Source organism: Cydia splendana, chromosome 4 (assembly GCF_910591565.1).
Source record: "Cydia splendana chromosome 4, ilCydSple1.2, whole genome shotgun sequence".
NCBI classification, from domain to species: domain Eukaryota; kingdom Metazoa; phylum Arthropoda; class Insecta; order Lepidoptera; family Tortricidae; genus Cydia; species Cydia splendana.
In genome coordinates, this window is record NC_085963.1 from 21,745,197 (window position 1) to 21,762,825 (window position 17,629).

At 39.2% G+C, this 17,629-nt stretch overlaps 1 protein-coding gene across 1 annotated transcript; it reads left to right on the forward strand.

Moving 5' to 3' along the window:
• Nucleotides 1-800: 800 nt before the first annotated feature.
• On the forward strand, nt 801-17,290 carry LOC134790166 (translation initiation factor eIF2B subunit delta). The gene is made up of 11 exons (XM_063760978.1): nt 801-980; nt 1,085-1,118; nt 1,792-2,604; nt 3,291-3,455; nt 4,129-4,256; nt 4,730-4,829; nt 6,593-6,772; nt 10,174-10,301; nt 11,079-11,256; nt 13,964-14,144; nt 16,242-17,290. Exons 2-11 carry the CDS (start codon nt 1,104-1,106, stop codon nt 16,454-16,456), a joined length of 2,103 nt encoding a protein of 700 aa, XP_063617048.1. The 5' UTR covers nt 801-980; nt 1,085-1,103; the 3' UTR covers nt 16,457-17,290.
• The last annotated feature ends 339 nt before the right edge of the window (nt 17,291-17,629 follow it).

Consider the following 17,629-nt stretch of genomic DNA (forward strand, 5'->3'; position numbering starts at 1 on the left):
AGTTCAATTTAGTGTAAGTACAAGTAAGAATATATATTAGATCATTCATTTTAGTTTGCATAACTTTCTTCTTTGCAATGTAATTAAGTCTATTAAGTTTGCGTGAAGCGCTGCAATATAAGAGCCATGTAGTTTTATAAGTTTTCTTGTATAGATAGGTAAATAACTTATTCGAAAATAACTAGATTCATTAAAGTATTAAGGTGGAAGTTCGCGCCGCGACAGAGACAAGCGACCGAGACAGGAGACCGCGACCGGAGACCGCGACCATCACTTGACCATAGGCAACATATAAGCGACAGTTCGCGACGAGACAGAGACAGGCGACAGAGACGCGAGAGGTCTTGTCTCTGTCGCGGCACGAACTTCCACCTTTAATTATAAATATAAATTATTTGCTAGGTATTTATACTTGGTAATAAATTATATATCACCCATGATTGGTGATTTGATTGTTTTATTTGTTTTTGTTACATAATCAGATTTAACACCGAAAGCAGTTGACCTATTTAAGTAGGTACCGAGTACTCTAACGTTGTTTAGTGTCTGTTTTCCACTAAAATAATGAGGTTTTAGTATACTCTATCTACGTAACCCTTCAGCAGCATTTAGTTAGAAAAGTTCAACTTAATTTATCACAAGAGAGCGTGTCTAAATAAAATTGAACAAAATTTTAAAATTAAAAGAAAATAACAACACGCTGTATAACGAGTTCTTTTGTGTAGTTTAAAAATTTTTAACGCAGGTGGTACGCCGCACGTCAAACTACTGCTTAGAATGGCTTGACGTTTTAATTTTGACGTTGACATTTCAGCTGGTACATATTGTAATTCGTATAATGAAAATTTCATAATTTATTTTCAATTTTCAAATTAATGTGTGGTAATATATGTTCTTTACTGCTCACTGAAAATTGTTGTTTTTGTAATTCATAGCTATTTGTGCAGTTAGTGGTTGCAGCTTAGTTCCCATAAAAAGAGGTTAGTAAATGCAATATTTTCTATTTTCTACAACTAAATTGAAGGCTTATGACTTGCTTATTACTCTTATGAGTATATTTTTCTCACGTTAATTTGTTTCATAGCTTACTAAGGAATTCAGCAATGTTCTTGACTAAGGTATACTATAATTTTTCTATTGATGTGTCACTGTATTTGAGGTTATAGAATGCAAGCTTTGTATTTGTGCCTGAATAATTGTTATATTTATTTCGTATTGAGTGTTTTATATCCCTGAAATGTCTGTAAACGAACCCTCTCAGTGCCAGTCATATTTAAAAAGTCAAGTTTTTCTTACACCTTTAGGGTTAGTAGTTTTGGCTACATATAAATATTTACTTTTACTTCCCCTGCTAAGTTTTATGAATACCTCATGTTTGTGAACCTTTTAAATAGAAAACTATGGAACCCTAACAATAAATGTTTATTCCTATTGATCCTATCTCTTACTTTTTATTTAAAGTTTAATAAAGGTATTTCCCTGTGTACCCCAAAATTTACATTTTTCTTAACTCAAAATTTGTACATATTGTATAAATTACATTATCTATTCCAACCATTGCACATTCTGCATTGAATATTGCATATTGGAACAAAGAAGTTACATTTTGATATTGCAATATTGTTACATCACACAAACAAATTTTATCCAATTCATGTACTTTTGTCTTGCATATCTTGTTTTATTTTCTGTTTCTACATTACAATATCTGGACTTGTTCCATAGATTGCATGTTAGATGAATAAAAAAAAAAACATGATAATACAATTTTAATATTTTGTATTATTATAGGAACACTCTGGAAACTGTCCAGAGGAGTCTTCACAAGACTTAAGCACAGCACAAAAGAGGAGAATCAGGCGCAAAAGGCTCCAAGCAGCCCGCACCACCAATCCTATTACCACCCATCAAACCATCAATATTATTGACAGCATCCGAAGAGATATTTCATTCTTACAAGCCACAAACAGCTCCCTTGTACTAGAAATAGACCCATTACCAATCAAGTCTAAATGCAAAAGTTACGATATAGAAAAACTTATAAAGCCTAAAGAAGTTCAAGAATCAAAAATGTCTTCAACAGAGAAATCTAGAGAGGAAGTTAAAGCTGCCAGAGAAGCTAAGAAACTAGCAAAACAGAAGAAGAAAGAACCAGAACAGAAGGGACAAGAAGGAAGGGGTGCTAAAGATCTAGCAGTCACAGAAAAAAATGTTAAAGTAAGTCCTGTCAAAGGCAAAGATGAGGTTGACAAGGCTGTCATTCACGCAGAGAAAACTATAGTTAAAGAAAGAAATGTAGCAGTGAAAGAAGAAATTAAGGCTAAAGTAAATACAGTTACTAAACCTGCTGGAACAACGGAGAAATCAGAAAGTACTGCCACATCCGCAGATGATAAGGCTAAAGATCAAATCAAAGCAGAAAGAGCAGCTAAGAAAGCAGCCAAGCAAGCTAAGAAGAAGGGGTCAGAAGGAGATGCTCCTACAGGAGATGGAGAGATGACTGTTAAAGATGTTGTAAATACATTGAAGGATATCGCCATTGTTGCTAAAGAAGTACAGGATGTAACTGCTAAGGTGCAGGCAATTCACTTGGATGGGAAAAAGGTATACTATTACTTAAATTCAATTATTTTGAAGTATTACTAGTATCAAAGACATATGTAACTTCGTATAAGACGAATAAAGTCTAAGGAAAAAACGTGCCTCGGAATTCAAGTAAAAGTCATTCTCGAATAGATGCCGCACACACCTTTAGCCTATCCTCGGCTAGATGGCGTGACGACACCGTTTCATATTCAACAATTTTAACACATAGATATCAATGAATAAACATGGATCAAAATGATATAAAAATAATATTTATCCATATATATACATTTTTTGATAACTTTATACGTTTTCATTTTGAGTTTTAGTCGTGTGTCCATAGATGGCAGTAAATTTACAGTGACTACAAAATTTACAATCACAGGACCCCTCTATACTATCCATTCTTTTTGCTAGTATGTAGGTATTCAGTTTGTTTTAAATTAGTTGTTTCTAAAGTTTATGAGAAAGAAGCATAAAATATTTTAGTTTTACTTATTATTAATTAATATCACACACAAGATTTTTTTTTACACTGATTTGGTTCAAGTGATTATCATAAACAAGTTTATGTACAAACTTTTCTGTTCCAGATCCTACTTTGATATTTCTTTCTCAGAATGATAACCATCTCTTTATTAAAATAATAAAAGTGAAAGTTTAAATACTGAAAAAAAATCACTCATAAACTCTTAACTTTGCAGTCAGAAGAATCAGGCAAGAGTAAAGCGGAGCTGAAGGCCGAACGGCGAGCCAAGCAAGAGGCTCAACGAGCAGCAAAGCAGGATGCCACTGCTGCCAAGCCTGTGGCCAAGCCCGCTGACAAGCCTAAAGATACGACTGCACCAGCCCAGACAACTATGGACAAGGTTTGAGACATGTTCCATGCTTGCATGCTTCCATGCCCTACCCGTTCTGTTAAAAGCCGAATCTTAACCTTTTAACTTTTTGACCGCCTAAGTCGTCAACACACGCGCACGGTTTTATCAACTTTCATTCGTCGCTATACTGTGTTGCAGATACGAGGTTGAGTAAGTATAGCGGCGAATTATATTCCGATAAGGTTAACGATGGTGCGTTGTATAATACTAGACGTGGAGTTCAGAGGGTTAAAACGAACGAAATGTTGCCAGAGTTGTGAGTGCAATCCTTATTGATGCTCAATAAAATTGTGCTTATGATTCTGGTTAGGAAATAATGCAAAAAGGGGATCTAAAGTTATGTCAAATACCACAAATACCACCTCCTCCAGCTGATATACAGGCGAAAATCTAAGGCCAATGAAAACGTGGAATAAGATGTACCTACCTTGTGGCTCAAATACCTCAGGTGCTGGTTCAAGATGAGCACCAGATCGCTGTTTCGAGCTGCAGCGTCAAAAGTAAAAATAGCCCCAATGATAGCCAACCTCCGGCAGGAGACCGAACCATAAGCAGAGAAGAAAGTTATGCCGCTCCTGACTGACATTACGTATTATACAATAAGGTTATTTATTACAATTCTACCATTATTGAACAACAATAAAAATAACCTCTGTTTCAGGAGAAATCCCCCAAACCGAAAACATCAGAGAAATCTAAGCCGAAGACGCAGGTGGCGCAGCGAGTAAGCTGGTTCCAGCACCTCAGCGTGGACTCGGACAAGCAGCAGAAAATCGCCATCAACTCCAAGTAAGCTCAGTTTATGTCGAAAAATACAATAAAAAATTTTTTTATTAAAAAATTATTCATCATCTTCATCGTCCTCGCGTTATCCCGGCATTTTGCCACGGCTCGTGGGAGCCTGTTGTCCGCTTGGCAACTAATCCTAAGAATTGGCGTAGGCACTAGTTTTTACGAAAGCGACTGCCATCTGACCTTCCAACCCAGAGGGGAACTAGGCCTTATTAGGATTAGTCCGGTTTCCTCACGATGTTTTCCTTCACCGAAAAGCGACTGGTGAATATCAAATGATATTTCGTACATAAGTTCCGAAAAAGTCATTGGTACAAGCCAGGGTTTGAACCCGCGACCTCCGAATTGAAAGCCGTACCCTCTTACCGCTAGGCCAAGGCCACCAGCGCTCTTATAAAATTATTAAAAACACTTAATATTATTATTTTACCGTCCCTCCCTTATAGTTCCCTCGATTTATTTTGTTGCAGTTTGCACCCCGCCATCATCAAGTTGGGCGTGCAGTTGTCTTCGCGAGTGGTGTCCGGATCGAACGCCAGGTGCATAGCGTTACTGGACGCTTTGAAGAAGGTAACGTTTCTAGGGTTCCGTACCTGAAGGGTAAAAATGGGACCGGTAAGACTCCTCTGTCCGTCTGTCTGTCTGTCACCAGGCTGTATCTCATGAACCGTGATTTCTATAGTTCGTTTTTTTAGCATTAGAAAGAACTTGAAAGAAGGTAAGCGATCTTCACATGTCTTTTAATTGAAAAACGCTTTTTAAAAATCAGTAACTATTACTTATGAAAATGGAAAAAAATGTTGGACAAATACTTAAATATATTAGAAAAAGCGATTCGGAAGAGGCCTATGTCAAAAAGACCTTACGAACATGCATATAGATTTATACATACACATAAAATTGTTAAATGAAATGTTAACAGTTCGTATAATAAAGGCTTTAATAATAATAATAAATAATTACTTATGAAAGCAGAAGAATGTAAATGATCGTATTAGATTCATAATTTTTACATATTTGCCGTGACTTATTTTTAAAACGTGTTTTTCAATTAAAAGACACATCAAGATTGTGTACCTTTTTTCTAATGCTAAAAAAAACGAACTATAGACAGTTGAAATTTTCATAGATGATGTATTTCTGTGGCCGCTATAACAACAAATAGTAAAAACAGAATAAAAAAAAATATTTAAGTGGGTCTCCCATACAACAAACGAGATTTTTTTTGCCATTTTTTGCGTAATGGCACGGAACCCTTCGTGCGCGAGTCCGACTCGCACTTGGCCGGTTTTTTATTAAATGTTTATTTCTTAACCCTTTGAACGCTACGCTTATCGCGCGCTGCGCGTCATCGTGAACTTTCTCGGAATGCTCGAAGGTTGATATTGGAGCGTTTCTTTTATTTTTTGCCATTTTTATTTATTGGCACCTTTTTTCCCACTTTTGTGTTATTTCTACTCAGAATCACGAGTTCTTTCGATCCTAATGGGATAAAAAAATGTTTTTCCTATTGTGTTACCATTTCCCCATACACTTTGTATATGGCGGTAACAAAAAGGAAAGTTTGAAAAATGTATGGAAATTTTAGGACACTTTTTTTCTCCTATAAGGATGAAAAGGGCTCGCGATCCTGACTAGAAATAACACAAAAGAGGCAAAAAAGGTCACAATATATAAAATGGCAAAAAATAAAAGAAACGCTCATTGGACTGTAGCAACGCGCGTCAGTTGACATCTTTGACGGTCAAAGGATTAAAGGAATTCGTGAACTCTTCGATAACTTCTTAAACTTATAGTAATTAGATAAGACAATTAAGACAGGACGATAAGAACACAGTGAATACAATCATACCTCATAATGAACAACATATTTAAACCTGTTGCTCTCGTATCGTAATTTTAGTTGATTAATACTCAATATGTCATTTCATTCTATCATTTAATTTATTTTATTCTTAAAGAATACAATAATTCGATTGGTCGATGGGTTATCAACTAAAACTACCTTGCTAACAATTTTAATGTTTGAGTTGAGTATCAATGGACTTTTATACTATTTGCAATAAATACCGATAAGAATTATCGAATTTCTTTTCGGTGAAGGAAAACATCGTGAGGAAACCGGACTAATCCCAATAAAGCCTAGTTTACCCTCTTGGTTGGATGGTCAGATGGTACTCGCTTTCGTAAAAACTAGTGCCTACGCCAATTCTTGGGATTAGTTGCCAAGCGGACCCCAGGCTCCCAAGAGCCGTGGCAAAATGCCGGGACAACGCGAGGAAGATGATGATGAAACACCGTTAAGAATTATATAAAGATTGGTTTTCTTTCAGATGGTATCAGACTACACCCTCCCAGCGCGAACGGAATACGCTCGCGGCCTCGAAACGCACCTAAAGGAGAGTCTAACGTATTTGTGGGGCATGCGACAACCCACAGCCTCGCAAGTCAATGCCGTCAAGTTCTTCAGGCACCATCTGACGCAGCTGCCGCATAATGTGGACGAGTTTGACGTAAGTTACATCTAGTACACCACTAAATATACATAGCTCAAAAAAAAATTGCCATCTATTTTTATATTGGGAGGCACGGCAGTGCCCCCGCCAAGTCGAGCGCGAAGCAAACACTGCCGTACCATCCTTTACTGGAACCATTTCGCCGCATTTTCAGGTCCCTATTTGAGAATCTCTGGATAAGACCAGAACGCAGAAATTTTCGTCATCCAGTAAGCTATAATCACATACTTAAAATCCAAAATTTCAAGTCTGTAGGTCATTTAGTTCCGAAGTTAAGCGAAAGCAAAGTTTCGCATTTATGACACACACTCACTCACTTATGATCATCAGAATAGAACTAGTACTTCCCATAAACTCAGAGAGCTGAAATTTGGTACAGAGTTAGGGTTTAATGGCCACATAAAGGGAAAACTATAAAAACTAGGATAATCGAAGATGTGGAGTACCTGGTGACCCTGATTAGAAAACACAAGAGCCCAACCAAACTATTGGAGATCGACATACCGCCTTTACAAAAAATAATCAAATTGGTGGGCCGCTTCATTTGATGTCAACAATCGAAGGTCTGAAGTATCTGATGAAGAACCCTCAGCTGGTCTCAGTATTAAACCCTGGCTGTACCTAGTGGAACTCAGGCTTGGTGCAACATATGCACACACTGTTTTGGTCATCCGACACGCCTTGATGAGCCTTTGGGAGAGTAGTACCCAAGATGGAGCTGATGCTGAACCCTGGCTGTACCTAGTGGAACTCAGGTTTGGTGCAACATAGGCCCACGCTATTTTGGTCATCCGTTACATCTTGATGAGCACTTGGGAACGCAGTACCCAAGATAGAGCTGATGCTGAACCCTGGCTGTACCTAGTGGAACTCAGGTTTGGTGCAACATAGGCCCACGCTATTTTGGTCATCCGTTACATCTTGATGAGCACTTGGGAACGCAGTACCCAAGATAGAGCTGATGCTGAACCCTGGCTGTACCTACTGGAACTCAGGTTTGGTGCAACATAGGCCCACGCTATTTTGGTCATCCGTCACATCTTGATGAGCACTTGGGAGAGCAGTACCTGAAATAGAGCTGATGCTGAACGCTAGCTGTACCTAGTGGAACTCAGGTTTGGTGCAACATAGGCCAACGCTATTTTGGTCATCCGTCACATCTTGATGAGCACTTGGGAGAGCAGTACCCAAGATAGAGCTAATGCTGAACCCTGGCTGTACCTACTGGAACTTAGGTTTGGTGTAACATAGGCCAACGCTAGTTTGGTCATCCATCACATCTTGATGAGCACTTGGGAGAGCAGTACCTGAAATAGAGCTGATGCTGAACCCTGGCTGTACCTAGTGGAACTTAGGTTTGGTGCAACATAGCCCCACGCTATTTTGGTCATCCGTTACATCTTGATGACCGCCTAGTGGAACTCTGCAACAGGCACACGACGACAAGTCGGTTAACCAAAACAAAGTGTGCCTATGTTGCACCAAACCTGAGTTCCACTAGGTACAGCCAGGGTTCAGCATCAGCTCTATCTTGGGTACTGCTCTCCCAAGTGCTCATCAACATGTGACGGATGACCAAAATAGCGTGGGCTTATGTTGTACCAAACCTGAGTTCCACTAGGTACAGCCAGGGTTCAGCATCAGCTCTGTCTAAGGTACTGCTCTCCCAAGTGTTCATCAAGATGTGACGGATGACCAAAATAGCGTGGGCTTATGTTGCACCAAACCTGAGTTCCACTAGGTACAACCAGGGTTCAGCATCAGCTCAGATCTATGTATACTAAAACCTTTACCAAAATGTAACAAACACTTTTCTGAAAACCGCATCAAAATCGGTTCAGCCAAAGGCGAGATAATCGCGAACAAACATACATACGGGTCAAACTGAGAACCTTTATTTTAAGGCGGTTAAAAATACATCAACTTTGACATTTTTGGCAGTAATGCAATCGGCAGCTATACTGCAGCAGGATTGCAGCATGCACTACTGCCGACTGAATTACTGAGGTAAATATCAAAAATTCGGTCAGCATCATCGTATTTGACATTTGCTGCAGTAATGCAGTCGGCAGTATTGTCGCAATATACTGCTGCAGGCTACAAAACGCTCGTGAAACTATTCAACGTCCATGATCATGCTTTCCAACGTCCAACGTTCAGTAATCGAGTGACCGCTCGCAACACGCGCTGTGTTGTGTGTGACTGCGCGGGCGTGATCAAAGCGGGTCGCGCGCGCAGCGCGCCGGCGGGCCGCTGCGTCCAAGCGCCGCTCGCGTCACGCTCGCATCGTGCCCCGCTCACGCCGCGCTTTGAAAACGCTCATGTGTGACGGATCCTTTAGAGATATGGTAATAAAAAAACTACTCCTAAAAAGAAAAAAAATGTGTCAAATAAGAAAATCTAATAAAATAAATCAATATGCCCACGTTTCTACAAAAAGAAGTGAAATCCCACCAAAAACATTCTGTAAAAAACTAGCCAAGTCTCGATGGAGCTGCTTGTTTATCTCTAAAATGTAATGAAATCTAGACAAAGTCGTGCCAAGTCTAAGGTTCCTTACTGCGATTTCTTTATTATTATAGTTAATGTTGTGTGACTTGGCCGTTGAAGGGTACACAAGGGTACAAAACCAGGTGCTCCATGACACCAAACATACAGTATAAAAAAATATTTCCAGTACAGACGGACTTCTAATCATTGATAGAAGTCCGTCTGTACGTCTATTTTATGTTAGATCGATGGTCGATTTGACGCTTCAAAAAGAAGTGTTTGTTTCAGGCTCGCCTATACATAAGTATTATTGAAATACGCAGCTTTATCAAGCCTACAATTGACTGGTTATTGAATCAACGTTTTCCAAGTGGCAATTTTCCATCGTCAATGGGTAGCGGTTCTGGCGACAGATTGGTGCAATGGTGTCATGGAGCACCTGGTTTTGTACCCTTGTGTACCCTTCAACGGCCAAGTCACACAACATTAACTATAATAATAAAGAAATCGCAGTAAGGAACCTTAGACTTGGCACGACTTTGTCTAGATTTCATTACATTTTAGAGATAAACAAGCAGCTCCATCGAGACTTGGCTAGTTTTTTACAGAATGTTTTTGGTGGGATGAACTTATCTGTAAAGGAAAACAGTGATTACATTAAGGCTTAGGTTCTCCTGTGGGTTGGAACATTACTTTCGTAAAAACCGGTATGTACGACAATTCTTAGCCTTATGTGAACCCCAAGCTCCTTAGAAAGCGCTAAGATGAAGACGAGTAAGAAATGTATCCTAATGGTGTATAACAGCCAACGTGTGAGTTTCACATTTTTGTGAAAGGGACAACACAATAAAACACTATGGATACTATCATTCTGTTCCTGTCACATCATCAACATTATTTGTTGGCAGGCCAAGAAGATACTGCATGAAGAAATAGACCGATACATACGGGAACAGATCGACATGGCGGGCGAAGCCATCAGCATCGCAGTACGCAATAAGATCTCGCACGGGGACAAGATACTCACTTATGGATGGTAAGGGCGGGGTCGCCATGTAAGGGTACCCGGAATAATAGGTTACATATAGGTCTTTATTTATGTAACAAGATCTCGCACGGGGACAAGATACTCACCTACGGATGGTAAGACTGGCAATAGGCAGGGTCGTCATGTAAGGGAAAGTCGACTATAAATATCGTATCGCCGATTAAATCATACTCTACGCTACGCGGACGAAGATTTTAGTATTCACTGTACGAAACAAAATTGGGGGCGAAATATATACTTACCTACCTACGGATGGTGCGATTGGCAGGGTCACCATGTGAGGGAGGCTGTATAGTAAGCAAATATCTTATGAAAAAATGTACCTAAGTATTTTACTATGTAGGAATTCCAGCAATTAATTAATTAACATACACTAAATCTTTTTTAGTAAGCTTGTTTTTGAATAACCTGATTTTGGCTTTGTGAAATTGTGTGAAATGTTAATCAATTTAACGAATCCAAAATTAATTCCTCAACTGAAACTATCATTTTATACACACATGTGGCTTTCCATCACAGAAGGGTCCTTATGCTTCCTTATATGCAATACAGACCATTATTTCAGATGGAAAGGACCTTATTGCATTTGAAGCATAAGGACTTTTCTGTGATGGAAAGCCACAAGTACTGTTGGTTTAAAGACTGCATTTTCCTAATGCTGTCTTTCTTGGATCACTTACTTATCTTTACCATTTTCGTAGTTTTATTACTCAAAGAAATATTTTTTTAGCTTTAGATATTCTCATAAAAAACTTCCATCCACAGCTCATCCCTAATAGAGCGCATCTTCCGCGAAGCGTGGGCCGCGGGCGTCAAGTTTGAAGTTGTAGTCGTCGGCAACAGAATACACCCCCAAGGCAGAGAGATGCTGCGTCGATTGGTCAAATATGGAGTGCCTTGCACATATCTGGACATTACAGCTGCCAGTTATATCATGCAGAAGGTAAGTTTAGTAACTAGCACGTTAAGTTCGTGGTATAGAATACACCCCCAAGGCAGAGAGATGCTGCGTCGATTAGTCAAATATGGAGTGCCTTGCACATGTCTGGACATTACAGCTGCCAGTTATATCATGCAGAAGGTAAGTTTAGTAACCAGCACGTTAAGTTCGTGGTATAGAATACACCCCCCCGGGGGCAGAGAGATGCTGCGTCGATTAGTCAAATATGGAGTGCCTTGCACATATCCGGACATTACAGCTGCCAGTTATATCATGCAGAAGGTAAGTTTAGTAACTAGCACGTTAAGTTCGTGGTATAGAATACACCCCCAAGGCAGAGAGATGCTGCGTCGATTGGTCAAATATGGAGTGCCTTGCACATATCCGGACATTACAGCTGCCAGCTATATCATGCAGAAGGTAAGTTTAGTAACTAGCACGTTAAGTTCGTGGTATAGAATACACCCCCAAGGCAGAGAGATGCTGCGTCGATTGGTCAAATATGGAGTGCCTTGCACATATCTGGAAATTACAGCTGCCAGCTATATTATGCAGAAGGTAAGTCAAATATTCTAGTACCTAGAATGGTAAGTTCGAGGTACAGGATACATACACCCCCAAGGCAGAGAGCTGCCGCGTCAATTGGTCAAATATGGAGTGCCTTGCACATATCTGGAAATTACAGCTGCCAGCTATATTATGCAGAAGGTAAGTCAAATATTCTAGTACCTAGAATGGTAAGTTCGAGGTACGGGATACATACACCCCCAAGGCAGAGAGCTGCCGCGTCAATTGGTCAAATATGGCGTGCCTTGTACATATCTGGATATCACTGCTGTCAGCTATATCATTTTGACGACCAGTCTGGCCTAGTGGGTAGTGACCCTGCCTATGAAGCCGATGGTGCCGGGTTCGAATCCTGGTAAGGGCATTTATTTGTATGATGATACAGATATTTGTTCCTGAGTCATGGTTGTTTTCTATGTATTTAAGTATTTATATATTATATATATCGTTGTCTGAGTACCCACAACACAAGCCTTCTTGAGCTTACCGTGGGGCTTAGTCAATTTGTGTAAAAATGTCCTAAAATATTTATTTATTATCATGTAGAAGGTTATTCGAATGTTCTAATCTAATTAAGATTGGTAATTTTGAGGTCGTAGTCAAGAGCATACATCCCCAAGGCAAACAGATGTTACGATGACTGGTCAAGTATGGAGTGCCTTGTACATATAGTCTGGATATCACTGCTGCCAGCTATATCATGCAGAAGGTGACTAGGTATATTAAAATTTAAATGTCTATTTTTGCCAGTTTTAGTGTTTGAGTAGTTAAAATAAAAAGTTTCTAATGGCGGCCATTTTTCACATTTAGTTTTAGCGAGCGAGCCCTAAGGTTCTTCGGACTTGTTATGCGGTCTCCAATGCATAATCTGGAGAAATATGGTTTTAGTTCGCATGAATGGCAAACGTGTTCGCGGTTACACGTATGAGGTCGGCCGGCGGCAGTCTGCACTGTGCAGTTCACATGATTTATAGCTTCTGATCGCACACAATGGAGACAAATCAAATGTGGTTATAGCGATCCTTAGCAATGAAGGAACTGGAAAGAAGAAAAAACCGGATAAGGGCGAGTCGGACTCGCCCACCGAGGGTTCCGTACTTTTTAGTATTTATAGCGGGAACAGATATACACCGTGTTTTTTTGATTTCCGTTAATTTCAAGGGTGCATTCCTGAGCTTAAATCAAGTAACTTTCTCAAAGACACCGATGTTCTAATTAAGTCCATTTCGGAGATAATCCATAATTTATTTTTTTCCTATAAGGCCTCTACAAGCGTGTACACTTGCCTTAGGGCCGGCTTACATATTGATTAGTGTTTAGAATGAGTTCATACATTTGCTACTAAACTTAAGTACAATCTCGGTCGATTGATGTACGAAATGACATTGATATGTCACAGATTTCAATTGTTTGGTTGAGTTAAATGTAATGCCCGTGTTACAACAACGCTATATGCTACAATTAATTACTTTTTAAACAAAAAAAAAAAAAACAAAAAAGAACACAAAAAAAAAAATATTTTGAAAATTAACTATGCCATTTAGTTCTTATAAACGTACTTAACTATACCCCGAAGTTAACGGAATTCAATAAAAACACGGTGTACATAATCTGAAAATTTCAACTGTCTAGACAGTACTATAATGGTTCGTGAGATACAGGCTGGTGACAGACAGACGGACAGTGGAGCCTTAGTAATAGCAAAAAGAATAGATAGTATAGAGGGGTCCTGTCATTGTAAATTTTGTAGTCACTGTAAATTTACTGCCATCTATGGACACACGACTAAAACTCAAAATGAAAACGTATAAAGTTATCAAAAAATGTATATATATGGATAAATATTATTTTTATATCATTTTGATCCATGTTTATTCATTGATATCTATGTGTTAAAATTGTTAAATATGAAATGGTGTCGTCACGCCGTCTAGCCGAGGATAGGCCAAAGGTGTGTGCGGCATCTATTCGAGAATGACTTTTACTTGAATTCCGAGGCACGTTTTTTCCTTAGACTTTATTCGTCTTATATGAAGTTACATATGTCTTTGGTAATAGGGTCCCTTTGGGTACGGAACCCTAAAAATGATCTAGGTACCTTCTGCTATAATAAACGGGTTCGAATCTATTATTTTGTTGACAGATAAGTAAGGTCCTCCTCGGCGCGCAGGCCCTGCTGGCGGACGGGGCGGTGCGCGGCGCGCTGGGCTCGGCGCCGCTGGCGCTGCTGGCGCGCGCGCGCAACGTGCCGGTGCTGGTGGCCGCCGAGACGCACAAGGTGTCCGCGCAGGTGCAGGCCGCGCCCGCCGACCACAACGAGCTAGGTAACTATTTAGATGACAAAGGTTACCCTGACTTGTATTTTTAGTCGCTATTGGCGATATGTTTCAGGCCCGTCCGGGGTTTTCCTCGACAATCTTGGGGGAGCTTGGTAACTATAAAATACTAGCGACCCGCCCCGGCTTCGCACGGGTTACACAAAACCTTAACAAATTATACATCTAAACCTTCCTCGACAATCACTCTATTAATAGGTGAAAACCGTATAAAAATCTTTTCAGTAGTTTTTGAGTTTATCGCAAACATACATACATAGAATATCTATAAAAAATGAAAACGATCGGACATGAAAATTTTCACCCTGCCACATTTAAATAAAACAGTACAAGTAACTAAACTTAAGACCACTGTTATTATCGCTATAAGCGATAAGCCGGGCGGTGCACATAGCCATTTAAAATTCCCTAGGTTTAATTAGATACCTAATCATTAACCTAGATTGTAAACTACTACAACTGCAACTTACGAGTAAAAGAAACAACTATATGTATCCTCCTAAGGCCCAAGGCCCTGCCTATAGTACTTATTCAGTTCGATGAAATTTAAATCATATTCAATAGGCCTGATGACAAATTTTGAAATCCCTTTTATTATTGTCGGTACACTTGTATTGGTTCCGAAAAACACAATATTTCAGCTATACTCATAAGATTTAACATAAATAATTGCATTTTATTATAGCTAGTTTAAAACTCGCGCGAAAACGCCTCGCACGACATTTGTGACGTCACTATTTAGTTGGTGGTAGGGTGGTAGACATTGTTTACATACTTACAGTTACGAATTTCCCTTAAATCCGAATGATATTGTTATTTCAGCACCATATATTACGATTAGGGATGATAAATACATTACAAAAATTTATCACAATAACTCATTTTAGACAAAAACTCTCACACGGTTGCAGTTTAAGATGAATTATTTAGATACAAGTAAATTTTGAGTGAAAATCACCGAGCGCCGGTTTTACTTTTTAATTTTTCATTTTTTCTAGTTACGACAGCCAACATGGCAATGATAGTTCCATTCAGCCAAATAATTAAAAAAGTTTGTTTGTGAAATATCGTATTATTTAGCATTTTATTTAGATAATAACAAATAGATATCTCCTTTATATCGTGTAATAATATTTTTTGGACGTAATAAATGTTTAGTGGCGAAATAACATTTTTTTTGCACCTTCGAACTCTTTGGTGAGAACGTATGGATTTCGGTCAATGAGGTTGTCTATGTTGCTCTAAGAAATATGTTATAGATTGATGACGTCACTGTTTGGAACGCTTCTGATTGGCGTTTCAGTAATAATGGCCGATTGGAGAATTTTGCAGTTTTATTTTATTGAATATATTAATAATCCTTCAGTTTATACTGAGATTGGGCCATTTTTTAGAATCATATTAACATATATGTTTCTTTGAAACCATTATTTCCGTGATTCTTTGCTACTTGCAACAGGCCTATTGGAACAGAGTTGCATTTGTTTCGTTTCGTTTTGTATTGAAACAAAGCAAAATAAACTCTATTTCCTGCATTATAAGTGTTTTGTTGCTGTTTTTAGGGTTCCGTACCCAAAGGGTAAAACGGGACCCTATTACTAAGACTCCGCTGTCCGTCCGTCCGTCTGTCTGTCACCAGGCTGTATCTCACGAACCGTGATAGCTAGACAGTTGAAATTTTCACAGATGATGTATTTCTGTTGCCGCTATAACAACAAATACTAAAAACAGAATAAAATAAACTTTTAAGTGGGGCTCCCATACAACATCCGTGATTTTTGACCGAAGTTAAGCAACGTCGCGTCGGGCAGGGTCAGTACTTGTATGGGTGACCGTTTTTATAGATAATGGTACGGAACCCTTCGTTTGTGAGTCCGACTCGCACTTGGCCGGTTTTTTTTTTCATTAGTATGGCTGGGCCTTTGGAGGGTATAACTCTCACTCAATATTTTCTCAATTACCATGATTTAAAATTTTAGCTATCCCAAATTATGTCAATTAATTCACACTCACAAATAATAAAACTGCTCTGTCGATGCATTTTAAATCCGATTTTTTTTAACCAACAAATATATTTTTGCCCAGGTGACCCCGACGACCTGATAGACAAGTCCGACCCCGACTCGCCCCTGAAGGACTGGCGCAACAACCCGAACCTGACGCCGCTAAACCTCACGTATGACGTCACACCACCCAGCCTAGTCACCGCCGTGGTCACGGAGCTAGCCATCCTGCCTTGTACTAGCGCCCCTGTCGTGCTTAGGTTCAAGTTATCTGAGTATGGTATAGTGGCGGAGTAACTTGGTTAGGTTACGTTCCTACCCTTTAAGGCCAGGGCACACCGGCTGCGTGTGACTTAGACCCGTGCACCACACGTCACGCAAGCGGTGTGTCGTCTCTCATAAGTATCTGTATATTACATCTACGCACACGCATCCGGTGTGCACAGGTCTTTAGTTTCAATATAACTGTGAAATCCGTATAATCTATTAATAGTACCAGTTGAGTGTTATAAAAGAAATGTTCTCGCGAAATTGACTTACTAGGTATGCCTGCGAAAAGAGAAAGCAACTGTCTATTTTAACCTTTTGACAGCCACAGTCGGCTGTGGCCGTCATCGGAAAGTCTTGCCAAGGACGCCAACGACGTCTACAGCCGTCAGCTTCGCCAATGCAATAGGGACACACGCGGAATTCCGTAAAGTTCAATTTCGCTTGAATAATCGCGATCGCTTGGCTTCCGGGGCACTGGCATTCAAAAGGTTAATCAAAACACCTAGATACGTTGGAATAGAAATAAAGTTTGTAAAACTTTACATGTGCTTACATTACACTAAACTTTTCTAGTAATCTGGTTCGAAGACGTGGACCAAAAACAACTTGCCTAGGAGAGACAAAATGCCAAACTAAATGGTCATTGACTGTAGGAGTGGTGCTATGGATTTCAACATGGAGAATATTTTATCATACTTTTGTCCTTATTGAGCTTGTAAGGATTATGGACAAAATATGGTGTAAATTTAATATTTTATAAGCAACACTGACTTCTTTAGAAGTAGGAAGATAATAGAATGGTTTAGCTTTCTAATCCAATATCAGACAGTATAATTATACTTTTTAAATCATTTATTTACATACAATATATATACAGTGGTACTACTAAACGAAATTAATAACTAGCTTAAATCTAAAAAAATAGGCCCTTGAGGCATTGTACCAAGGATGCTGGCGGCATTTCCTCGCTGTATCGCAATGCTGATACGTTGTGCGAGGTAGCCGCCAGCTCTTCGGTACTTGTTAATTATACTTACCTACTCAATCTGTTGCAATAACCAAAAAGGGACCCTGTTTCTGTATGTAGTAATTCCGAAATGAATGGTTTTATTGGTTTTGTCACATAGATGTTTCGGTTTATTTATTCTATATAGGCACACTGTTTTGTCTTAGCTTTTACATATATGGTTCATAGTTGTT